The sequence below is a fragment of the Hyaena hyaena genome, unplaced genomic scaffold (genome assembly GCF_003009895.1).
Source record: "Hyaena hyaena isolate Hyena2069 unplaced genomic scaffold, ASM300989v1 scaffold_193, whole genome shotgun sequence".
Lineage (NCBI taxonomy): Eukaryota > Metazoa > Chordata > Mammalia > Carnivora > Hyaenidae > Hyaena > Hyaena hyaena.
In genome coordinates, this window is record NW_024080823.1 from 1715705 (window position 1) to 1742039 (window position 26335).

At 46.7% G+C, this 26335-nt stretch overlaps 1 protein-coding gene across 2 annotated transcripts in view; it reads right to left on the reverse strand.

The window, feature by feature from the left end:
* Positions 1 to 17262, reverse strand: part of FAM89A (family with sequence similarity 89 member A) — a 30657-nt gene extending 13395 nt beyond the window's left edge. For both annotated transcript variants that reach the window (XM_039241265.1, XM_039241264.1), the window contains exon 1: positions 16961 to 17262. In XM_039241265.1, the coding sequence (XP_039097196.1) occupies positions 16961 to 17245 (285 nt within the window). In that variant the 5' untranslated portion in view covers positions 17246 to 17262. The remainder of the gene's footprint in view (positions 1 to 16960) is intronic.
* Between the last annotated feature and the right edge of the window lie 9073 nt (positions 17263 to 26335).

Here is a 26335-nt window from a genome sequence, read left to right on the forward strand (position 1 = left end):
TCCATCGGTTTTCTTTTTTCCTTTTCTTTTCCCCTTTTTGACCCTTTTATGTATTTTCTACTCCCTATTATTTGCCCTCCCTCCTCCGTCTTTTCTCTTAACTTTTTCGTTTTCCCTCTCGCTTTGCATGTTAGTTGAATTAGCCTGTGCGTTTGTGTGCTCCTGCTCCCTGTGTGTTTGTCTGTCTGTTTTCTTTTCCAGGGCTACCTCAAGAAACAAGCTAGAGTGCACAAGGTGGAGAGTCCCAAATATCACTACGAGTAGGAAAATAAAATAACCAAGGTCCCAACAAGAGAGACCAAGGGATACCATTCAAAAAACACTCTCTGAAAGGATAGGCCCTGGAAAGTCAAAGAGTCTTCTTGGATATAGCAGCGCTCATAGAAACAGAGAGCATAACAGGTCTTTAAAACCAACAAGAGCCGGAAAGCTAACTAAAATGACGAAACGAAAGAGCTCTCCTCCAAAGAAACTCCAAGAAGAAATGACAGCTAATGAACTGCTCAAAACAGATATCAGCAGCATCACTGAACAAGATTTTAGAATAATAATGGTAAAATTAATAGCTGGGCTTGAAAAAAACATAGGGGACATCAAAGAAACTATGGCTACAGACAGAATGGAAAATAAAAATAGGCATGAAGAATTAAAAAATGCGATAAATGAGATACATAATAAATTAGAGGCCTCCAATGCACGGATTGAAGAGGCAGAAAGGAGAATAAGTGATTTAGAAGACACCATTATAGAAAAACAAGAAGCTGACAAAAAAAGAGACAAACTGATCCAGGAACAGGAAAGAAGAATTCGAGAGCTCAGCGATACGGTCAAACGCAACAATATCCGTATCATAGGAATCCCAGAAGAGGAAGAGAGAGGGAAAGGTGCTGAAGGAGTCCTGGAACAAATTATAGCAGAGAACTTCCCCGACCTGGGGAAGGAAGTAAATGTGGAAGTACAAGAGGCTCAGAGGACTCCCCTCAGACGTAACCTGAATCGATCTTCTGCACGACATATCATAGTGAAAATGGCCAAATACAAGGACAAAGAGAGAATTTTGAAAGCAGCTAGGGAGAAAAGGGCCCTAACATACAAAGGGAAACCTATCAGAGTGGTGACAGACCTATCTACTGAAACTTGGCAGGCTAGAAAGGAATGGCAGGAAATCTTCAATGTGATGAACAGTAAAAATATGCAGCCAAGAATCCTCTATCCAGCAAGCCTGTCATTCAAAATAGAAGGAGAGATAAAAACCTTTCCAAATAAACAGAAATTGAAAGAATTTGTCACCACGAAGCCAGCCCTACAAGAAATCCTGAGGGGGATGCTCTGAAGGAAAGGTTGCAAGGAACAAAGATACCAGAGACACCACCACAAACATGAACCCTACAAAAGATACAAAGACTCTAAACCCACATATTTCAATAATAACACTGAATGTAAATGGGCTGAATGCTCCAATCAAAAGACATAGGGTAGCAGAATGGATTAAAAAACAAAATCCATCAATATGCTGTCTACAAGAAACTCATTTTAGACGGGAAGATACCTTCAGATTAAAAGTAAGGGGATGGAGAAATATATATCATGCTACAGGAAATCAAAAGAAAGCCGGAGTAGCGATACTTATATCAGACAAACTGGACTTTAAATTAAAGACAATCACAAGAGATGAAGAAGGGCACTACATAATAATTACAGGGTCCATCCATCAGGAAGAACTAACAATCATAAATGTCTACGCACCGAATATGGGAGCACCTAAATATCTAAAACAATTAATCACAAACAGAAACAAGCTTATAGATAAGAATGTGCTAATAGCAGGGGACTTTAATACTCCGCTTACAGCAATGGATAGGTCAACCAGACAGAAAATCACTAAAGAAATAATGGACTTGAAAGACACATTGGACCAGATGGATCTGACGGATATATTTAGAACTTTACATCCTGAGGCCAGGGAATTTACTTTCTTCTCAAGTGCGCATGGCACATTCTCCAAGATAGATCACATACTGGGACATAAAGCAGCCCTCAATAAATATAAAAGAATAGAGATCATACCATGCACACTGTCAGATCACAATGCTTTGAAACTTGAAATCAATTACAGGAAGAAGTCTGGAAAACCGCCAAAAACATGGAGGTTAAAGAACACCCTTCTAAAGAATGAATGGGCCAATCAGGCAATTAGAGAGGAAATTAAAAAATATATGGAAACAAATGAAAATGAAAACACAACAATTCAAAATCTATGGGATGCGGCCAAGGCAGTCCTAAGAGGAAAGTACATTGCTCTCCAGGCCTATTTCAAGAGATTAGAAAAAGCACAAGTCCAAAATCTAACAGCTCACCTAAAGGAGCTAGAGGCAGAGCAACAAGAACGCCCTAAACCCAGTAGAAGAAGAGAAATAGTAAAAATTAGAGCAGAAATAAACAACATAGAGACCAAAGAAACAATTGAACAGATCAATGAAACCAAGAGTTGGTTTTTTGAAAAAGTAAACAAAATTGACAAACCTCTAGCCAGGCTTATCAAAAAGAAAAGAGAGAGCACCCAAATAGACAAAATTATGAATGAAAATGGACTTATTACAACCAACCCCTCAGAAATACAAGCAATTATCAGGGAATACTATGAAAAATTATATGCCAACAAATTGGACAACTTAGAAGAAATGGACAAATTCCTAAACACACACTCACTACCAAAATTCACACGGGAAGAAATAGAAAACCTGAACAGACCCATAACGAGTGAAGAAATCGAATCAGTGATCAAAAATCTCCCAACAAATAAGAGCCCTGGACCTGATGGTTTCCCTGGGGAATTCTACCAGACATTTAAAACAGAATTAATCCCAATTCTTCTCAAGCTATTCCAAAAAATAGAAGTCGAAGGAAAACTCCCGGACTCATTTTATGAAGCCAGCATCACTCTGATTCCCAAGCCAGACAGAGATCCAGCAAAAAAAGAGAACTATAGGCCAATATCCTTGATGAATACGGATGCAAAAATTCTCAACAAGATCCTTGCAAATCGAATCCAGCAGCATATCAAAAGAATCATCCACCAAGATCAAGTGGGATTCATTCCTGGGTTACAGGGCTGGTTCAACATTCGCAAATCAATCAATGTGATCCATCATATCAATAAAAGAAAAGATAAAAACCATATGATCCTGTCAATAGATGCAGAAAAAGCATTTGACAAAATACAGCATCCCTTCTTAATAAAGACTCTCGAGAAAGTTGGGATAGAAGGAACCTACTTAAACATCATCAAAGCCATCTATGAGAAGCCTTCAGCTAACATCATCCTCAACGGGGAAAAACTGAGAGCTTTCCCCCTGAGATCAGGAACACGACAGGGATGTCCACTCTCACCACTGTTGTTTAACATAGTGCTGGAAGTCCTAGCATCAGCCATCAGACAACAAAAGGAAATCAAAGGCATCAGAATTGGCAAAGAGGAAGTCAAACTTTCACTCTTCGCAGATGACATGATACTCTACATAGAAAACCCGACAGACTCCACCAGAAGCCTACTAGAACTGATCCAAGAATTCAGCCAAGTTGCAGGGTACAAAATCAACGTACAGAAATCGGTTGCATTTTTATACACCAATGATGAAGCAACAGAAAGAGAAATCAAGAAACTGATCCCATTCACAATTGCACAAAAAACCATAAAATACCTCGGAATAAACCTAACCAAGGATACAAGAGATCTGTATGATGAAAACTATAGAAAACTTATGAAGGAAATTGAAGAAGACACAAAGAAATGGAAAAACATTCCATGCTCATGGATAGGAAGAATAAATATAGTTAAGATGTCATTACTACCTAAAGCACTCTACACATTCAATGCAATTCCAATCAAAATTGCACCAGCATACTTCTCAAAACTAGAACAAACTATCCAAAAATTTGTATGGAACCACAAAAGACCCCGAATAGCCAAAGTAATACTGAAAAATAAAACCAAAACGGGAGGTATCACCATCCCAGACTTCAGCCTCTACTACAAAGCTGTCATCCTCAAGACAGTATGGTATTGGCACAAAAACAGACACATAGACCAATGGAACAGAATTGAGAACTCAGAAGTGGACCCAAAAGTATACAGCCAACTGATCTTTGACAAAGCAGGAAAGAATATCCAATGGAAAAAAGACAGCCTTTTTAACAGATGGTGTTGGGAGAACTGGACAGCAACATGCAGAAGAATGAAACTAGATCATTTTCTCACACCATGCACAAAAATCAACTCAAAATGGATAAAGGACCTGAACGTGAGACAGGAAACTATCAACACCCTAGAGGAGAAAGCAGGAAACAACCTCCTTGACCTCCACCGCAGCAACTTCTTACTTGACACATCCCCAAAAGCAAGGGAATCAAGAGCAAAAATAAACTGTTGGGACCTCATCAAGATTAAAAGCTTCTGCACAGCCAAGGAAACAACCCAGAAAATTAATAGGCAACCAACGGAATGGGAAAAGATAGTTGCAAATGACATATCAGATAAAGGGTTAATATCCAGAATCTATAAGGAACTCACCAAACTACACGCCCGAAAAACAAACAACCCAGTGAAGAAATGGGCAGAAGACATGAACAGACACTTCTCCAAAGAGGACATCCAGATGGCCAACAGACACATGAAACGATGCTCAGCATCCCTCCTCATCAGGGAAATACAAATCAAAACCACACTGAGATACCACCTCACGCCAGTCAGAGTGGCTAAAATGAGCAAATCAGAGAACTCTAGATGCTGGCGAGGATGTGGAGAAACGGGCACCCTCCTACACTGTTGGTGGGAATGTAAACTGGTACAGCCCCTCTGGAAAACAGTGTGGAGGTTCCTCAGGAAACTAACAATAGAACTCCCTTATGACCCAGCAATAGCACTGCTAGGAATTTACCCAAGGGATACAGAAATGCTGAGGCATAGGAGCACATGTACCCCAATGTTCATAGCAGCACTCTCCACAATAGCTAAAACATGGAAAGAGCCTAAGTGTCCATCAACAGATGAATGGATCAAGAAGATGTGGTTTATCTATACCATGGAATACTACATGGCAATGAGAAACAATGAAATCTGGCCATGTGTAGCAACATGGATGGACCTTGAGGGTGTTATGCTGAGCGAAATAAGTCAGGCAGAGAAGGACAAATATCATATGTTTGCACGTATAGGAGGATTAGGAGGAACTTGACGGAGGAACAAGGGGGAGAAGAAGGGCGGAAATGGTGGGGGAAAGGGAGAGAGGCAAACCATGAGAGACTCTTGAATGCTGACAAAAACTGAGGACTGATGGATGTGGGGGGGAGGGGGGATGGGCATGGAGGAGGGCACTTGTGGGGATGAGCACTGGGTGTTATGTGGAAACTAATTTGACAATAAACTATTTGTAAAAAAAAAAAAAATTTTTTTAATGTTTTATTTATTTCTGAGAGAGAGAGAGACCACGTGAGCAGGGGAGGGTCAGAGAGAGAGGGAGATACAGAATCTGAAACAGGCTCCAGGCTCTGAGCTAGCTGTCAGCACAGAGCCCAACACGGGGCTCAAACCTACGAACCGAGAGATCATGACCTGAGCCAAAGTTAGACGCTTAACCGACTGAGCCACCCAGGCGCCCCTAGTGAGACCATTTTCAAAGCTACCTTTTAAAAATGTAATGAATGATGGCCTGTGAATGAATTCGTTTTAGAAAAGACCCGGGAAAGGCCCTCAGGTCTGATCCAGGTGTCCAGCATGTTATCTGCGAGGCTGGACTGCAATAAAGCAGTGACCTGATGGATCGTAACCTGATTTCTGAAAAAAGGACACAGTGATGGAAGGACGCTGACCTGCATACCATTTTTGCAAAGGAAAACCAAAGAGAAAGACTTCTCTGGTGTTGATCCAGTCAGGGACGTGGCTATTGACCCAGTAGCTCAGGCTGGACTGAAATAACCCCCAAAGGACTTCTGAACTCGCCAGTGGCCCATAAGTCTGTGCTCACTAAGCAAGCTTCCATCAAGTGGTCCCTAAGCGGCACTGTCCTCTCCTGGATGGAAAAGCATATGGGCTATTTGGTCTGCTTCATCTCCTTGTGAATAGTCTAGGCTCACCGGGCTGAGGACTAGACTCTGAAGAGCCTCGGAGGCAGAAGCTAGACCAGGCTGCATGGCTGCACCCCCAGATTAAGCCACGCCCAAAGCTCCTGCAGCTCTACACTTGCCCACAGCTAAAGGCGTCCATGCTGACAGAGCCCATTCTGCAACCCCTCCCAGGACCCTCTGGTTTCCCTCTCACCTAAACTAATATTGGTACCAATTAAGCCCATTTCCTCTTGTGCTCTGTCCTAGGCATCGCTGAAGAAACGCAGTCTACTATTTTCTTTAAGTGATAGCTTTGCACTTTCTTTGACTTTTTCCCCATTATAAAAACAAAACATTCTAATTATATTTAAATGTCAGTGGTTCATAATTATGTGAACCATAATTCCCTCATTCCACGTTCTAAAGCAGCTATCTTCAAATGTTTTGGTCTTGGGACTTGTAAACTATTGAGGGCCCCCAAGAGTTCTTATTTATGTGTATTCTACCTATCAACATTGACCTTATTACAGATTAAAACTCAGAAGCTTTCGGGGCGCCTGGGTGGCTTAGTCGGTTAAGCGTCCAACTTTCGCTCAGGTCATGATCTCGCGGTTCGTGGGTTCGAGCCCCGCGTCGGGCTCTGTGCTGACTGCCAGCTCAGAGCCTGGAGCCTGTTTCAGTCTGTGACTCCCTCTCTCTCTGACCCTCCCCTGCTCACGATGTTTCTCTCTCTCTCTCTCTCTCTCTCCTAGAAATAAATAAAACATAAAAAAAAAAAAACTCAGAAGCTTTTATATTGATCCATGTAAACAGAAATAATATACCCATTACATGTTAACATAACATTTGTATGAACACCATAACTCTATTTTTTTTTTAATTTTTTTTTTAATGTTTTATTTATTTCCAGGAGAGAGAGAGAGAGAGAGACAGCATGAGCAGGGGAGGGTCAGAGAGAGAGGAAGTCACAGACTGAAACAGGCTCCAGGCTCTGAGCTGGCAGTCAGCACAGAGCCCGACGCGGGGCTCGAACCCACGAACCGCGAGATCATGACCTAAGTGAAAGTCGGACGCTTAACCGACTAAGCCACCCAGGCGCCCCAAAACACCGTAACTCTAAATCGTTTTAATGTCTGACTTATCTCTTTCTGCATTTGATCCTTTTTTTAAAAAAAATTTTAACATTTTAATTTTATTTTTGAGAGACAGAGTGGGAGTGGGGGAGGGGCAGAGAAAGAGGGAGACAAAGAACCCAAAGCAGGCTCCAGGCTCTGAGCTGTCAGCACAGAGCCCAATGCGGGGTTTGCACTCAAACCGTGAGGTCGGTTTGAACTCAAACCGTGAGGTCGTGACCTCAGCTGAAGTCAGACACTTAACCAACCGAGCCACGCAGGCACCCCTGCATTTGATCCTTTGTGACATGTTGCTTTGGTTGAAGTAAATGAAGAAAATCTGGCCTCACACGGATATGTAATAGCCTTTTAGAAAATCATGGGCATTCTTCTTAGACACTACCCTTCAAACGGTCGCAGTGTGGAATTTGAAACTATGCCAATGAACTTCTACCATTACATTAAAATCCATCAGTCTTGCACTTTGAATGGATCTTTTGTGTGATTTCATAACAGCAAGCATTAGTTCTATGAAAAATGTGAAAAACTGACTCACTGAATTATGCAGACCTTCCAAATGTTGATACATGTCTTTAGGTAATTTTTTTTAAGTAGGCTCCACACCCAACATGGGACTCAAACTCATGACCCTGAGATCAAGGCCTGAGCTGAGATCGAGTCAATAGTTAACTGACTGAGCCACCCAAGTTCTCCCTCCTTAGGTAATATTTTAAAGTCTCATTTATCTCATCTGTCAATATGACCGGCACATGATTATGGACCCCGAAAAGGATCTAGGGACCTCGAAACATCCCCAGACCACACTTTAAGAACTGTTTTAAAGATATACACTTTTAGCAGTTTAGTATGTATCCCACAAAACACCATGTTTATGCAACCTGTTCAGCTAGGTACCAGGCATACACATGTATGTGTACTCTTTTGTAGCTTACTTGTAATGCAATTTTCATACTGTGAACATCTAGGTTCCTATAGTTATCACGAGCTTTTCAAGGACTATTCTATTCTATAGCACTGCAATCCACATCTGAGTACAAGTATCATTATCTACTGTGTGACTATTACTATATAAGAGAAATTTATAAAAATGAAATTGAAGAAAAGGTAGAGAAGGGAGATGCTTTCCTTCCAATACCCACCCCCGCTCCCAGTCCTGGGGCTGCAAACATGAGACCATTCCTCAAGGGTCTGTATCCAAAGCCTAAAAGCCCCCACTGCCGAAGATAATGAGGAAACACGGTTACAATGGATGTTGAAGTCAGGTGGGACTGGAGGCAAAGACATGATTCGGGGGCCCCTGACAACACGCTGGAACTCAACATGCACTTGAAGGTTGGTTTGTGTTCTGTCATTTTCTTGAATGCTATCCCATTAATTGAAACTCCCCCTCTGCAAGAGGAGATGCAGTGAGGGGAGCCAATCTGAAGCTAAAATCAAAACCAAGTTCTTGGACAACATATAAATAGCCTCATGTCAGTGGCTAGCATTTTTCAGACAAGTGACATAAAAAGCAAAGAAACTCCATTTTTGTGGTGTTTCTTTCCCCAAATCCTAACCATTACTATCATCATTTTTTTCAATCTCTGCTGGGCATTTTTTTTTTTTTTTTTTTTAGACAGAGAACCCAAGAAGGGTAGAGGGGCAGAGGGAGGGAGTATCTTAAGCAGGCTCCATGCTCAGTGCACCTAACACGGTAACACGGGGCTCGTTCCCACTACCCTGGGATCATGACCTGAGCCAAAATCAAGAGTTGGACACTCAATCAACTGAGCTACCCAGGTGTCCCTCTGCTAGTCTTTCAAATAAACATGGACCTTATTGTTTTACTTGGCCTATCTGTGGTTATGAGGGTTGTTAAAGACCTTGCCATTTCTCTTTAACTGCATTGAACTTGGCTATTTTATCTCCAATTCTAAGTGCAGTCAACAACCTAAGAACACACCAAATGTCCTCTTTCCACAGTCTCTAGTCTCCAGATGTATTTCAGTAATCCTCAGCCCAGCGTCCCCAGGCTGTGACAGGCCTGGGGTCCCCCAGAGGCTGTCCCTTCCCTGGAGAGCACTGGTCAGAGTACAGAGGCTCTCCCCTCCCCCACTCCACCCAGTTCTCAGGTCAACGGCAGTGCTTCCTCCCAGAATCCTTGCAAACGGGATTCTATACCTACAAAATCAGGCCAGCCCACGGCTCTTAGGGCCAATCAGGGACATGAGCAGAAAGCACTCCTAAACACAGAAAAGGCCACATGTCTTAATGAATTTCTGGAGAACCATTAGGAAGCCCAAGGGTTTTTCTGTCTCCAAAGCTCCCGGAAGAGGACGTACATCTCTGGGTTGAGTGACTATGAGGGAATGAGCAACAGGAAAGAAAAAAACAACCTTTATGAGCCCTGCCTCCTTATCACTTGGAAACATCTGGAGCCTGTGGGCAACGACTGAGACTGAGACTGAGACTGAGACTGAGAAGGTCGGGCTCTGGAGAAAGGCACTGGATAACAGGGGGCAAGTATCTGACGCAGCCATTCTCACGGCTGGTTTCCTGTTCGTGGGGTCTGTGGTCCGTCTGGCAGTTTCATACACAGGGTCGTGAGAAAGGTAGCTTTTCAAGCTGAGGTCTGAAGCCTCCGTGGAGTTCAGGTGCACATTCTAAGAGCTAGGCCACAAAGCCCCCAAATGCTGCTTGGTGGGCGGAGCTGCATGCATCGGGGCCACTGTCCTCTCTGAGCTCTCGCTGAATGAGGCCGTGCCGCCTCGAAGACCCACAGCAACGCTGGCCCAGAGCAATGCAGAGACGCTCCAGCACCTGCTGGCTCGAGGTCCTCCGTATGTGACCAGGTGCCCCAAGAGCCTCTGGGGCACCTTTCACGTTCCCAGAATGCCTTTTAACCAGAAGTGAGGGGAAAACAGAAAGGCTGTGCTTCTGGTGAGATATCCACTTCTGATCTCTACAGGTCGGGGAGTCAGAGATAAAAGTTAAAATGGGATGAAAAAAATATCTTTCAGTCCTCTGTAGCTTTTTAAAAAATTTTTACTGTGTATTTATTTGTGAGAGACAGAGCATGAGTAGGAGAAGGGCAGAGAAAGAGGGAGACACAGAATCCAAAGCAGGCTCCAGGGTCCAAGCTGTCAGCATAGAACCCGACGCGGGTCTTGAACTCACAACTGCGAGATCATGACCTGAGCTGAAATCCAGTCCTTAGCCGACTGAGCCACCCAGACGCCCTTAGACAGCCTCATTTTTGATGAACGCAGTCCAAGAATAGCTTGTGCTGCTCTTCCTTTCCTTTGTAGAATTTACAGCCACCATGTGGGGTCCTCAGGGACACCAAGCCCATGACAATAGGTAGGCACTGCACTTGTGCCTACTTTATTTTATAACAGAGCAAACTTCTGCAGCTACCATCAGGACTCATATAGGCAGCAGAAGGAAAGAATTATATCCCTACCACCAAAAGGAGCCTATATGGCATTTAATTCTCATTTTCACCATAGGGGATCTATAGATGAAAAGAGCAAAGTGCCTGCCTAAATTACACCACATAATCTAATAACAGAATTCGAGCTCTTGATGCCAGGTTCAGGAGCTTCCCAAATCTCTTTTTTGTTGTTAATATGTATATATTTTAGTGTTTACTTATTTCTGAGCAGGGGAGGGCCAGAGAGAGAGGGAGACACAGAATCTGAAGCAGGCTCCAGGCTCTGAATTGTCAGCACAGAGCCCGACTCAAGGTTTGAACTTGTGAACTGCAAGATCATGACCTGAGCCAAAGTCGGCCACCCAACCAACTGAGCCACCCAGGCACCTCTCTATTTTTTAAGTTTATTTATTGTGAGAGAGTGAGAGAGCACGTGCACGGGGGAGGGACAGAGAGGGAGAGAGAGAATCCCAAGCAGGCTCTGCGTTGTCAGCACGGATCCCAACTCAGGGCTCGATCCCACAGACTGGTAGGATGCTTAACTGACTGAGCCGTCCAGGTGCCCCATGAGCATCCCAATTCTTAAATAGCTTTTTCAAAACAAAGATTCTGTCTTCTAGTCTGGTACTGCTGGTATGGGAAGAGGCCTGGGAATCAGCATTTTAGCAAGCAGCCTAGAAGATTCTGGGGCTGGTGGTCCGTCCATTGGGGAAACACAATACACAAAGACGGTATTAAAGGCCACCAGACAGTCTCCACTCTCCTGTGATCAACATTAATCAAGAATGCTGTCCTCAAGGCTAATGCCAGATGGCATTTCACAGGCCTGACACGGGATTGGACCTTTACCATAAATCCTTTTAAAGACTAAAATCCCCTAACACACGGCTTCACGCGCAGCATCAGAGTTGAAATCCACTGGGATGTGGGCTATTCAGGCTAATGCACGTCTCCTGGAATACAGTTCACTGCACAAACTCATTAGACGTTTACTGGTTCTCTCAACTAAAATGCAGGGAAGAGAAGCGGTGCTATTCTCAGAAGTCAAGCTTTATTGAATCAGATTCCATTCTTTGCCTAAACTGCAGCTCAGGAACTCAAAAGTCCTCTGTGGATGACTCTCCACTCACATGTAGGTTGGTGACCAAAATAGCTATTTGACAGTTTTAAGGGGGGAAAAAAAGGAAACATGAAAAAAGAGGTTCTAAGTCAAAGCGGCTAGAACTGGGCCCTGATGGTCAGAGAGGCAGACTCCAAGAATCCCTAGGACTACAGCCCCTCGAAGATGTCCTGCCTTCCATGTCTGAAAATCTTCTGTCCATGCTTTCATGGGACTCTGGGGTGTTCAAGTTTGTTGAGCTAATGACACGGAGCCACTGGCTGGGTGGTCTGTGTATAAACATCAGGGAAAGTGTGTGTCAAGGGCCCCACCTGACACTGAGAGTCAAGGGCGTCCGGCGGCCACATGCAAGGATTTGAAAAGCCAACCCAGACTGAGTGAGCAAATGTGGCTTTATCAGCTTAGCAAACTGGGGGGGGGGGGGGGGGGGCTTCAGGGCAAAGTATTTTTATATAGAAAGAGGTATGGAATAAATATCTAATAGTTTGTCCAGCAGCCCTCTGCTGTTTCTGCTAACTGGCCTTACTTTGGGGGGGATCCCCAGCACTCCCACCCCTACCCCCCCATCCACATGGTCATACTATCATAGTAAAACGCAACCCTGTCCTCACTCGCTACTAGCTGGCCCACGCTGGCCAGACTACCGGAGCCAGGCCCACGGGTGTCCTTCCACACAGTATTTACTAACTGGAACTAAGAAGCGTGGCCGAAACGGAGTGTGGACCTTGTCAGCAGCCCCGGTCCGAAACGTGGGGAAAGAAAGAAACAACGGGCAAGAGAGGGGATTGTGGTGGACTTCCCCGGTGTCCCGTCGGCACAGTCTGCCTCAGTGCACAGCCAGCCCTTCAGGATTCTCCTTTTGTAAGAGCTAGTTCAGGCCGAGTTACTCCCACAGAGTCCAGGCATGAAAACTGAGAAGCGATCTACACTACAGCACTCCTACTGCCGGAAAGATGCCCACATCTACCAGATGGTATAAAGCTTCTTAATGGCTAGAGAGTTTCCTACTCACCCCTGCATCTCCATAGCACTTTGCACCTAACACCCCCTGCCCAGAAAACATCTGTTGAACGGAATTTTAAAATATCCTCTGATGTTTAAAAACAAAACAAAACAAAAACCCAACAAACTCAGTTTTTTGTTTTAAAGGACTTTTTCTGGTCTATAGAGCAGGTAAGCTATAGAGCACAGTACTATTGGGGTGACCCTCCCAGCTTCCCAAATGGGTCCCCCTCCCCCCAGGGGGACAGAGCTTCTCAGAGGAGGGTTCCTAGAACAGGAAGTGCTAAACTGGGCGGTGCAGCGAGCCTAGCCCACCCAGTTCCCCCCAGGGGAGCCCCCCACCGGCCCCTATTCCATCCTGGCCACCCCTCGCTGTCTTGGATCACCAGATCCAAGTCTCTTCTCCAGCCTCCAGGTCCTCATTTTTAAATGTGTAACATACCCCTCCATTGATGTAACGATAAACCACCTTTTCCCCTAAAGGAGCCACCCCTCTGGACTCCCCCATTGCTGCGGTGAACCCCACCTTCCCAATGATGGATTAGCAAGGTTACTGCCCCACTGAACAATGGTACACTCCACACCTAATGAAGACATTATAATTAATATGCGTTGACCGGGAAAGCCTTTGCAATATGGGCCAAATAAAGCCAACTAAGAATGTATAATGTGATCCATGTGTGTTTGTGTTCGTGGGACTGCATGGGGACATGGGCAGAACGATGCCAGGGTTCAAACAGGGCGTTGGGACACATCTGGTTGAATCAGTGATCTTAGGGGGATTCAATTCTGAGTGATATTTTAAAATATATGAACTAGGATGGACCTCAGAGAGTATTATGCTAAGTGAAGTAAATCAGACACAGAAAGACAAATACCATATGGTTGCATTCACATGTGGAATCTAAATGGCAAAGCATGCACAAACTAACAAAAAGCAGAAACAGACCCCAAAATACAGAGAGCAGATGGATGGCTGAGGGGGTGGGGTGGGTAAAACGGGTGAAGGGGAGCAGGAGGTACAGGCTTCCAGTTCTGGAAGGACTAAGTCACAGGGATGAAAGGCACAGCACAGAGAATATAGTCATTGGTACTGTAATAGTGTTGTGTTGTGACAGATGGTAGCCACACCTGTAGTGAGCACGCCCGAACACACAGACTTGAGTCACTATGTTGTACCCCTGAAACTAACGTAACATTGTGTGTCAACCATCCAGGGAGGGAGGGAGGAAGGAAGTGGGGAAGGGAGGAAGGAAGGAAGGAAAGAAGGAAAGAAGGAAGGAAGGAAGGAAGGAAGGAAGGAAGGAAGGAAGGAAGGAAGGAAGGAAGGAAGGAAGGAAAGAAGGAAGGAAGAGGGAGGGAGGGAGGGAGGAAGGAAGAAAGACAAGTACTTGAGTATCCATCTCACGGAGAAGTTCTGATGTACAGAAAGCATCTACATCGTGCCTACACGGGAGCTATCCCAAACTATTAACAGCGATGATCTCTGGGTGCCAGGACTATGAGGAATTTTTCATTGTTTTGCTTAGCTGCACCTTCCATTAAAAAGCTTAAGTCTCCCCCCAGACTCTAACAGTTACCTGGTAATTCCTGCATTTTCTGCTTCAGAAAAATGTCCGCCCCCCACCCCCACCACCCCCACCCCCATTTGAGTCTTGTTTCCCAGGCACTGGCCTGCACCCTGCTGGAAGCTCTCACCTTCTCCAAGCACAACCCTAGCATCCCCCACTTCCTGTTCTTTCTGCACCCTGCTATCAAATTAATTCCTCTAAGTCTAATTCTGTGCCATCCTTCCCCTTGAACCCTTCCCTGCTATTTGAGGCTCTCCGGAACCCACCTTTTCCAGGGCCCACTCCCTCTTCTAAGGTACATTCAGTGCATTATTACCTTGTTTATTATCAAAGGCCTTCCTACACCACCACTGCTTGCATAGGACTTTAAAAAAGAAAAAAAGGATTAATCACATGAATCTGTGACTGCACAGGACTTTTTCAAAAAGTGATTAATCACATTCTACCAGGACTTCTAGTAATCCCTTGACACGAGATTTGACCTCGGCCCCTCCAATTCAATAGCTCAACACAACCTATTCCACAGATAATTCAGGAATGAACTCGGTTGAAGTTACTACTTGGACCCCACTGGCCCCAGGTTAGTAAATCTGTTAAAGCCCAAACACCTGGAGGGGTGCCTGGATGGCTCAGTCCATTGAATGTCCCACTTCAGCTCAGGTCATGATCTCACGGTTCCCGAGTTCAAGCCCCACGTCGGACTCTGCTGACAGCTCGGAGCCTGGAACCTGCTTCAGGTCCTGGGTCTCCCTCTCTCTCTTTGCCCCTTCTGAGCTCGCACTGTCTCTCTCTCTCAAAAATAAACATTAAAAAGAAAAAAAAGCTCAAACACCTAGAATACTTTTAAAGACCTTGTGACACTCTGTGAAAGAACTTGTCAAGGCCTGTAGCCCTATCTTCTCTTTATCTCAGTTAAGTATCAGACTGACCAAAGACGGAGGTTTATTTTCCCTGTGCTTCATATAGAGCTCTGGTCCAAGGCATAATTATAAGGTTGTGGCTGTTCTCTCCAGCTGCACCAGGAGGGACCTGGAAAAATACTTCTGGGAATGGCACATGAACTCCCAAGCCACTAAGAGTCTGTTTATGTACCAGAGCTTGACAAAAGGAGTGGCCCTGAGGTTTTCCTGTCTGTTCCAACGTAAAACTTAACCGGGGATGAGTATTCCTATTTCACCCCCATATTTATGCAACATCTAAATCCAGGCTGTAAACATCCTAGGTGTACATTTATCTAATTAAAATGCAACTCCCTAGCGGGGCAACGCTGCTGTCAATTCATGTTTATTAATAAATCAAAAGCGGTGGTCTTGGGATTTAAGTCGTTTTGTAAGAAGCTTAGAAAATCTATTCAGAGAGAACTGGAAACCACAATTCAGTGCCAGCTACAGAGTGGGAAGATAATATCTGATTGATTAAAAAAACAAGGTTGCTTTTACAGATTTAATTAAGTCTTACTTTTCAGAATGGATATGCTCCTGAAGGAAAAAAAAAAAAAAGGAAAGGCATAAATGGAATGTTTCTAAACAGTACCTTAACGTACTAGATGCATCCACAAAGGATCTCTGTGATAAGTTTTTTGGCAAATTGAGCCTCAGGAAAAAAGCAGCGTTCGTATATTAGATTTCCTTAATAAAGTTTCTACCTGTACTTAAAAGAGGAAAGGAACCTGGACTAAGTGAAAAGGAAGGGGTAGATTCCAAAAGGAAAGCTGGTGGCTAGGGGTGGGTGATCAGGGCCCAGCGGGAGGTTAGGAAGGAGGGAAGTTTGTTCTCCGCCCGCCTGGCCTAAGCTTGTTGGAGAGAGCTGGAGAAAGGGCTCACTGCCACCTAAATCCCAGCCCTTGCCCTGCTTCTGGCGTCACCTGAAGTCCTGTGTCCCGGCCCACATCACCAAATGTACTTCCCGAGGACTGAGAAAAAGCTAACCCCCATTGTCTGGCGCCCAGACACGACCCGAAGAACCCACACGGGCTTCACCCAGAAGGGGAGCGCGCCCCCTCCATTCTTCGCCAGCGGGTTGGGGGGGATCGACTCCACCACGCGGAGAGGGGATGGGCTGAGCGTTCGCGTTCACAGCATCTGGGGCCGGAGCCATCCCGAAGTAATCGGATTCTGCACGCGCCGCCTGGGGCGCGGAGGAGGGGGGCGAGGGCTGTTCCAATCTGCTGTCTACACTCGAGCGGACAAAAACCGTCCCCTCCCAGGCAGGAAAACACAGTCGCGCGCAGCTCTTCACCCCGCCGCCGCAGTGAAAGCCCTTCCCCGACCCCGGAGGTCTGTTTCACTCCGGAGAGGAGTGACCACGCCGCGCCCGCCCAAGGCCACGAGCGAACCCCACAACCCGCCTCCCGTTTCCGAGCCAGCGGGGCCGGACCTGGGGCGCCTGGGCTCCGAAAACTGCCTTTTGAGTGGGGACTCTCCCTGGGTGAGGGTTGCACCGTGGGCAGAGAGGACAGGGTCCCTCACTCGGCGCCCGGGGCAAAAGAGCCAGAAAGGGGCGGGTGGGCGCGCGGACTTCCGGAGCAGAGCGCGGGTCCCGGCGAACTTTTCCGGGACGGCGAGCCCGGACGGGGAAGGCCACCCACCCCCCCACCCGAGATCCGCGGAGCTCCCCTTACCATCTCCTTGCGGAGCAGGGCCAGCGCAGCGTCCAGGTTGGGAGGCTTAGCGGGCAGCCCCGCCGCCCGCGCCCCGCCGCCGCCCGCGCCCCCGCGGCTCAGCTCGTCCTGGATGCGCGACTTCTGCGCGTACAGCCGCTCCAGGTGTCGCCAGCCCCCCGACGCGCCGCCGCCCGACGCCGAGTGCAGCAGCCCGCTCAGGCTCTTGGGCAGCGGGGGCAGCCCGTCCACCCGTAGCCCCCGCACCGCGTCCGCCACTCCCGGCGCCGCTCCGGCCCGGCTCATCGCGCCGGCCCCGGCCACGCGCCTGGCCCGCCGCCGTAACCGCCCGGGCCCTAAGCCTCCTCGGACCCGCCCCCTTCCCGGTGGCGCCCCACCCACTTCCCCTCCCCGCCGCCCCGCCTCCGCCCCGCCTCCCAGCCCCGCTCGCTGCACCCGCCGGCGCCCCCCGCCCGGTCCGGCTCACCCCAGCCCCGCCCATTTGCCCCCAAGCCCCCTACCCCTGGGCCCGCCCCCGCGTCCAGGCTCTCTTCCAGCCCCGCCCCCTTACCTCCAGCCCCACCTCCACCCCAGAGCGCCACCCCGCGCCCTCGCTCACCTCCAGGCCCCGGCCCCACCCCCGCCCCCACCCCTGCGCCCGTCCGGGCGCCCTGGCTCACCTCGGGCCCCTCCCGGGACTGCCCCCTCACTTGCCCACAGTCCTCGGGGGGCGCCTCCGGTGGCTAGGTGGCTTTCCCACCAGCCGCCAAAGCTGCTTGTAATGACCGAGGGAGCCCCCAGCGTCAGACGCAACCCGACGGACGCCTCCTGAGGGGAGACAAAACTCCTGCTCGTGGCGGGCAGGAAGGCGGGGAGAAGGTCAGGCGGTGCGGGAGATTTCCTCCCCGCCCCCCGCCACCGTGGTCTCGGTCCACACAGGCTAGGGCCAGACCCACAGTCGGGGCCACATAAGGTGGGGAGGCGGGACTTTAGCCACCCGACCCCTGCCCCTCCCCGAGGCCTGCATCCGGATCGCCTCTGAAGCAGCTCGCTGCCTGGAGGGTTGGGACACCCACACCTGACCCAGTCGCTTATTCCCTCTGGGGCACGCTGGCCTCCGCTAGTGACAATGTCCAGCCCTACGGACAGCAGCCAAGAAGAGCTCTAAGTCCACTTTTGGAACCTCAAAACGCAAACAAACGTGTCTTTCAGCCGGTCCATGAACACAAGAGTAAGTCTCAATGGAAATGTTACGAAAGTAGAGAAAACTTAAATCTCAGAAACGATCCGTCGGCTCTAAGGCAAAAATAAACACGACTCACACCTCAGAGAGGGAGAGAAAAGGGAGAGAAGCCGGCTGTACCCCATCTACGAAGAATGAAAATGACAGTTATAACCAGATTAGAGATAGAAAAATAACGAAACACTGATTAGCAGACAACAGCCCCTTCCGCAGATTAAAAACCAATGCAGTGCATGTAGAGTGGATAACTTTAATGCCTGCTAATTACTGATTTTAATTATCAAAGGAATTTAATTGTTCTAAATACCCAATAGGATCATAATTATAAAGTATTCTGAGCGCTTCAGACACCCAACATAGAAGAGGCCTGCATTTTGGGGGGTCTTTTCCCCTTTAATCTATCACCCCTGTAGAGCCCACCCTATAATCAATGTGTTTAACGTTAGCAGATGTTCTGTGCTGGACCCTTGCCACAGGTTGAGATTGACCCTGAGAAGCCCCAGGGCAGGCAGTGTGATTTGAGAGCCTCAGGAAGACTTCCCACCCCACCCACTGCCCAGAATTTTCCAACTCATCACCTCTAATGTGCCTCATCTTCCACTAATTACCTAGTCACCTTTCAGGATTTCAGGTATTCATTCATTAGCTTATTTAAACAGCCGGGTGTCTTCGGGAAAGTTACAAATTCCTTGCGTGGGACCTAAGGGAGAGGTTAGGGTGGGAAACATTTTGATCTTTGGCTCACACCCTAGTATGAATTCGTTTAGTTTCACGTGTCAGTCACATCGCTGTCTGTCCTGCAGGGCCTAGCCGCAGTCACTCATGTTAGGTGAGAGGAGGACCCATATGCAATGGCGCGGTGAGAAAAGAAATCATTTCAAAGCATCCGGACACTGAAGTCATTTTAAAGCACATACTTACGAGGATTATGGATGACAAGAAGGAAAGGTTAGGCCTGCTAGATAGCAATGTGAGGTCCTCAGTGCCCGTGATGAGAGAGCGCAAGGCAGGCTGAGGGCAAAGTACAAGCTAGAACACACACATACACACCCACACCCACCCCCACCCACACCCCCCCACACACACACACGGCGGGGGGGGGGGGAGATGTGTGATATTCCTCAGGCACTCCTGTCTTCCCAAGAACAAAGGAAAGGAAAGAAAACAAATAGCTAAACTGATACAGATCACAGGTATACAGGACATGGGTCCCCAGTTTGCAAATATCTTAGTAAATTACAAGAAAAAGGCAATCTTATCAGTATCCTAATCTCCAGAACCCTGTAGACTCAGTTTCCTGGAGCCCCAACATCACCTTCCCCTCCTTAGCGATATTGGGAACAAGGCAAGAAGATGACACGTAAAATTTATCCCTCTAACCTGCAGCCCTCTGGCAAATACTTGATGCAAATACAGAGTATAACATTTCTCCCTAATGTCTTAAATAAATGCTTTGCTAGAGGGGAAAACAATCTTAGCTTGACAATGGCTAGGCCACCAGTAATCTGTGAGTCTTTAGCATATGAAAATCTCTTTGGAAACTTCCCTTTTGACTTTACCTCCCCCAGCCCCTAGTATATAAGGAACCACACTTCACAACCCAGTGCAGCTCTTTCTGCCCGCGGGTCCTATCCCCACGCTTTAATAAAATCACCTTTTTGCACCAAAGACATCTTCAAGAATTCTTTCCTGACTGTCGGCTGCGGACCCAACTCCATCAGCCCTAAAACTTCATCACCAGGACATAAGGGGCAACTCAGATGATGCCGACCCCACAGGTTTAAAGGAGGGTCTGCCTTCTGTCATATACTCAATGAAGTGAGCATATTGTGTTGTGCCCGGTTTGCGAGTTCCCAGAGACCTCCAAGGAGCCGACACCAATGCAAATACAAAAGGGTCTTTATTACAAGCTCGCGCAGGGGCTCATCTGCCTACCGGTGTCATGGCAGCAAGATGAAGCAAAGAACAATAGCGAGTTGGGTTTTTATGGAGTAAGAAGTACAAGTTACAGTACATGTAGTTACATCACATAAGCACCAATTACAATTGTACAGCAGCACCCCTGGTAACAGCTTTGACCATTCAGTATCTGTGAGGTGTTTATTACTTTTGGTGGGACCCAATCATGACTTTTGAGAATGCTTTGAAAATAACCAATTATGAGGTGAGTTCAAAGGGCCCACGTGGGGTTCAGGAAAGCGGTGAGAAATTGGCTAGTTCGTATCTGCAGTTCCCAGCCTTGACTCAGACCATAGGAATGTTTTTTGATAAGCTGAACTGAGGGCGGTCCGAGGATGGCTTTAGCCTTGAACAGTCTGAGGCTTTTCCTGGAACTGGGATTGGGGCCACGTGCAGCCCGAGGTTTCTCTTAATGGAGGACTTAATTTTTGGCTCTTCATTCCCCCCTTCTCTTGTGTATTTGAAGGCCCAATCATGGGTCTTCGGTCAGGTTCCAATCATTAGGGTGGCGATATTGCGACCTAAGTATTATGGGTTGTATTGCCCCCAGACGTTCTTGCATGAAGGCAAACAATCTATTTAAATTGCAAAATTTCAGATGGACATTGTTAAAGATTTGATGAGTGTTCAGTATGATGCAGTTGACAAAGAAATTCAGTTATTTTTGTGACATATAATAACTTTATAACAAAACATTAAAATTTTAGGATTTACATATATATTTGGGGAATTATAGCATTTACTCATGCAATACAACCTAAGGTTTACTGTTGTACATAGTGTTTTTCCAAGTAACTTAGCATCTCAAATAAAAGGGCCTAATTGGCCAAAAGACCCTTTTTTTTTTAACCAAAGTGGCAGTAAAAGATCTTAAAGGCGAATGTAGAAAAACCTAGCTCCAGCTCCTTTAACATTGAGAAGTTTTAACTATGCAATTAAAGACCTGATAAAGATGAAACCTAAAGCTTTGGTTTTCTTGGCAGCAAAAGGAGAAAACCTTTGTTTACATTGTCTTATCAGGAGTAGATTTATAATCCAAGAAAACTTTGTGTTTTGACTAGACAGAAAAGCAGAGTTTTAACTTTATACCAGTGTACTTTTTAAATTTCATTTATTTTAACCTTAGTTTATCCTGAGCACATATAGAATATCTTTTCAAAGATTTTTCTTTACGGACCTTTTACATTTTTTGTTTTTAAATTTTGTCTCAAAACCATTTTTCTAAACAGCCAGTCTTATTCAGGACAAAATTACTTTTTTTACTCTCAACAAAACTGTATTTCCATTTCTTATATCTTTTTTATGTATCTTTAAGTTTCCTACATACAAGATTGTTTTCCTTATTTTCCATTAGTTTTAAGTACACTTAGAAGAATTTTATTTTTTTTATTTTTTTTAAATATTTTTATTTATTTCTAGGAGAGAGAGAGACAGCGTGAGCAGAGGAGGGTCAGAGAGAGAGGGAGATACAGACTCTGAAATAGGCTCCAGGCTCTGAGCTGGCAGTCAGCACAGAGCCCGACGCGGGGCTCGAACCCACGAACCGCGAGATCATGACCCAAGCGAAAGTCGGACGCTTAACCGACTAAGCCACCCAGGCGCCCCCACTTAGCAGAATTTTAACTTAGGAAACCTTAGTCTCCAATTGAGGACTTAGTAACCAATTGAGAGGTGTTTACATTAGAATTGTTAAATCATTTTTTAAAAAAGGTCTAAATAGTCTTACTTTTTTCTGCAATAGGAAGCTGAAAACTCAAACCTATGTTTAATAATCATGCATTCTATTTGGATAGAGAGCATGCAATTCAGGCCAGACATGTTTTCAAAGGGAGTTAGCCCCATCTGGTAGGGGGAGTTGCACACTCTATAGAGTGCAAAGGGGAGGAGAGCTACCCAGTCTCCGCCAGTCTCCAAGGTCAATTTAATTAAGGTCTCTTTTAGAGTTCTATTTATTTTTTTCATCTGTCCTGAACTCTGGGGTCTGTATGCACAATGTAATTTCTAATTAATCCCCAGGGCCGTGGCTAAATTCTGGCTTACTTTGGACACAAATGCAGGTCCGTTGTCTGACCCTATCATCTGAGGAAAGCCATACCTTATGAAGATGTCTTTTAGGAATTTTTTTTTTTCTCCATGATCTGGGCAGTCTCATGTTTGGTTGGGAGTGCTCGGCGGGCAGTGGTTCCTCAGCCCCTTGGTAGGCGTTCTTCTTTATCAAGGGCCATTACTTTACCGAGGAGATCCCGGAGCTAGCCATCCGCAACTACGAGGAGCTTAACAAGCTGCTGGAGCCAAGGTTAAATCATGCGTCTGGTGTCAGCGGAGTTTCAGGCAGGCCATCTAATGTGTGGTGGTTGGCGACAGGTAAGTGCGCCGCGTGGAGGCTGCGGGTTGGGCGGGGATGGCCCCCGGAGACCTTGCCCAGGCTGGGGTATGGCTACGGGGACATGAGAGCAGCGGGGGTGCGGGTGGCTGGCTTGGGGCCGGTGCCGTCAGCCCTCACTCCTTGACATCCCTACCACGCGCTCCTTAGAATGTTGAGCCCAGTGTCCATTAGGAACTCGGTGGATTTCCCTTTTACTTTTAGGGTTACCCTGGGTTTGGGGAGGGGTGCCGAACCCCGTTTCCCCTAGTCACTGTCATCTCCCATTACTAGAATGGGAGTTTTAGATTTATTTTTGGGGCATTCTTTGGCCCAATGTTTTTTCTCTTTGCAGTAGGCGCACTGATTTTTGCTTAAGTGGGGGCGCCCCTCGAGCCGCTGGGAGTTTTCCTTACCTTCTTTTTCTGAAGCCAACTGCCTGAGGCGTCTTTTCCAGTCCTCCAGTTCCGCAGTTGCCTCGAGTAGGATTTTGACTAGACCCTGGTTTTGTCTTTTTTCAGCTCTTACCTGCTTGTCCTCTGCACTTTCCCTGTTGCTGTATACCCTCTCTGCCATGATCACTAGATCTTGGAGGATTTTTTTTCCCTAGACGTTCTAGTTTCTGAAGCTTTCTCCGAATGTTGGGAGCGGACTGATTGATAATAGCCATGGCCACAGCAGCTAAGTTTGCTGGGGCCTCTTATTCTCTCAAGGAATGCTGCGGGGCTTTCCTCTGGTCCCTGACTGACATTGTAGGCTTGCGAGCTACAGCCTTGAGACCTGCCAATAGAGTCTGGAGGTAGACTAAGAGACTCTCCTTACCTTCAGCCGAGTTGTAGTCCCAATTTGGCCATGCCAGGGGAAGCCCAGCGTCAAAATGCGCCTGGTCCATTGTGGGGACCCCAGTGGGGCCAGGAACTAATTTTCTGGTTTCACTCTGGATGCGTTCTCGTTCCTCAGTCGTGAACAGGACCTGTAACAACTGCTGGAAATCATCAAACCCACCCATCCCAGGTGGGCTGATGGGTGAACAGAACAGTTTCTAATAGGTTAATAAGAGTGCGGAGATTCTCCGAGAACAGAGCGTTTTGAGAACTCTAATTGTACAGATTACTTGTGGCGAAGGGGCAGTAATGGTGGGGCTGGTTGCCCTGATCATCAGGGGGGCCTGTGGCCCTCAGGAGCAGGACAGTGAGTCCGGTCCCTCAGGGGTTGTGCCGCACCGGCTCCTTGTCCAGGGGTATGTCTGCTCAAGATACTGAAAAGTATTGGATACCATCCTGCTGGATAAAGCCAAGGCATGGCAAAGAGACAACACTTTAACGAGATAGTGAAGGAGTTCCATCAGTTGGATCGCCAGATCTGGAGCTTTACAACCGGGACACAGACGGAAATACAACCCACCTGGGGACAGCTGAAAAGGATGACACAAGAACCTGAACAGATTGTTCAACATTCAGGCCAGAAACTTACCCCTTTTATTTTTGGCAATGTTGGCCATGATATCTTGCCAGTCTTCTGCTGCTGGAGACAGAAACTCCGAGCAATGAAAAAGTAACAAAGTGTTTATGTGCTTTTTCATCTTAAAGAAATAAAAAAAGGGGGAAATGAATGCCCTGTTTCAGGCTGACAATGAAGGGCCTGTTCCAGGCTGACCGTCCCTAATCGCAGGATGCATTCTGAGCCAGAACATCCTAAGTTTGTAAATGAGCCAGGGTGCTGACCAAGTAGCAAACTCAAGGTCAAGACAGCCTACGTGCACACACAAGACTGTGTCCAAGCAGAAGGTCAGTCACGAATGCAGAGCGGGAACTTGGCAACAGGCCCCTGGGAACAGTGGAGTCGGGTTCTTCCAGGGTTGCGCCCATTTCTCAGAAGTAACTAAAACAGGGGCCGATGCAGAGGAGGGCGGCACCTGGGGAGGTAAAAGAATGTTTAAGCCATGGAGGGGGATCATCCATTGAGTTAGCCCAGACAACAATATATGGAACCTGGTCCAGATGGCCCGTGCAGGGCCGAGAGACCTGCTGTTTTACTTGGTGAAAAGATTCTGAATTTTTTTTTTTTTATTTTCACGGAGAGATTGTACGCTCGAGCTCTGATATCCTTGAAGTGAGTGAGCAACAGGTCCAGGGGTTTAGAGGGTGTCTGTCTCATTTTGTCAGTCTCAGTCGCCCAGTAATAAAAGTCCAACAGACACAACTGACAGCCACAGATACACACACATAGAGAGACGGATAATACAGTTCGCCACCTACACACACACACAGAGAAACAGATAACAAAATTTACTGCGCAAATTTGGCTGTGCAGAGACACTCACATAGAGAAGCAGATAACAAAATTTACTGCGCACAGTTGGCTGCGCAGAAACATTTACAGAGAGAAACAGATAACAAAGTTCTCTGTGCACAATTCGCTGTGCTCGGCTTGCTGCGCAAAAACGCATAGACAGAGAAATAGATAACAAAGTTCGCTGTGCACACCGCGGCAAAGAAGCTGAAAGTGAAACTGGAACTGGGACGAAAGCTTTCGGTTGGATCGCGGGCACAACCTGGCTTGTCCCCCTGAACCAATACAGAATACAGGTTAGGGGCAGTCCACTGGACACTTCTTCCCCTCAGATACAGAATGCAGGCTAGGGGTAGTCCACTGGACATTTCTTCCCCTCAGATACAGAAGGCGCCTGGAACGCCTTCCAGGTCTTCTGCAACTGTGGCCCCGCAGCGCGCCCGCCTTAACCACCTTTGGTCGCCTAATACAGATTTGTCTCAAGACCAGAGTTACACAGATAAACACAACAGAAAGAGATTCTTACCAGCTGGATGACCCTCCGGTTCGGGGGTCCTGGGGGGGGAGGGAGGGGGTCTGGGGAATCCCGGACGAGCCCCCAAATGTTGTACCCGATTCGCGAGTTCCCAGAGACCTCCAAGGAGCCGACACCGATGCAAATACAAAAGGGTCTTTATTACAAGCTCGCGCAGGGGCTCATCTGCCTACCGGTGTCATGGCAGCAAGATGAAGCAAAGAACAATAGCGAGTTGGGTTTTTAAGGAGTAAGGGATGGGGATGTTACAGTACATGTAGTATCATCACATAAGCACCAATTACAATTGTACAGCAGCACCCCTGGTAACAGCTTTGACCATTCAGTATCTGTGAGGTGTTTATTACTTTTGGTGGGACCCAATCATGACTTTTGAGAATGCTTTGAAAATAACAAATTATGAGGTGAGTTCAAAGGGCCCACGTGGGGTTCAGGAAAGCGGTGAGAAATTGGCTAGTTTGTATCTGCAGTTCCCAGCCTTGACTCAGACCATAGGAACGTTTTTTGATAAGCTGAACTGAGGGCGGTCCGAGGATGGCTTTAGCCTTGAACAGTCTGAGGCTTTTCCTGGAACTTGGATTGGGGCTACGTGCAGCCCGAGGTTTCTCTTAATAGAGGACTTAATTTTGGCTCTTCAACTGAAATGGTCCCCGTTACATCAGAAATAACATCCCAAAAAAAAAAAAAAAAAAAAAGAAATAACATCCCAGTGTGAAATAGAAATTTCTATAGGATTTCTGTGAAGCTAAGACTTTATTTGTATAAACCTAAAACGTAATTATGCAAGAGCCCACCAAATGTTTTAACACCCCTGGGAAATATCAGTGCCTGCATATTCCAAGGCCAATACAAGGTACATTTTAAAGGTCATGCTTATAACAGGAATGAAGTAATAAATACCTTTTGAAAATACAGTTAACCCTGGAACAACGTAGGGGTTAGGGGCGCCGAACACAGTAAAAAATCTGTGTATAACTTTTGATTCCTCCAAAACTTAATTACTAC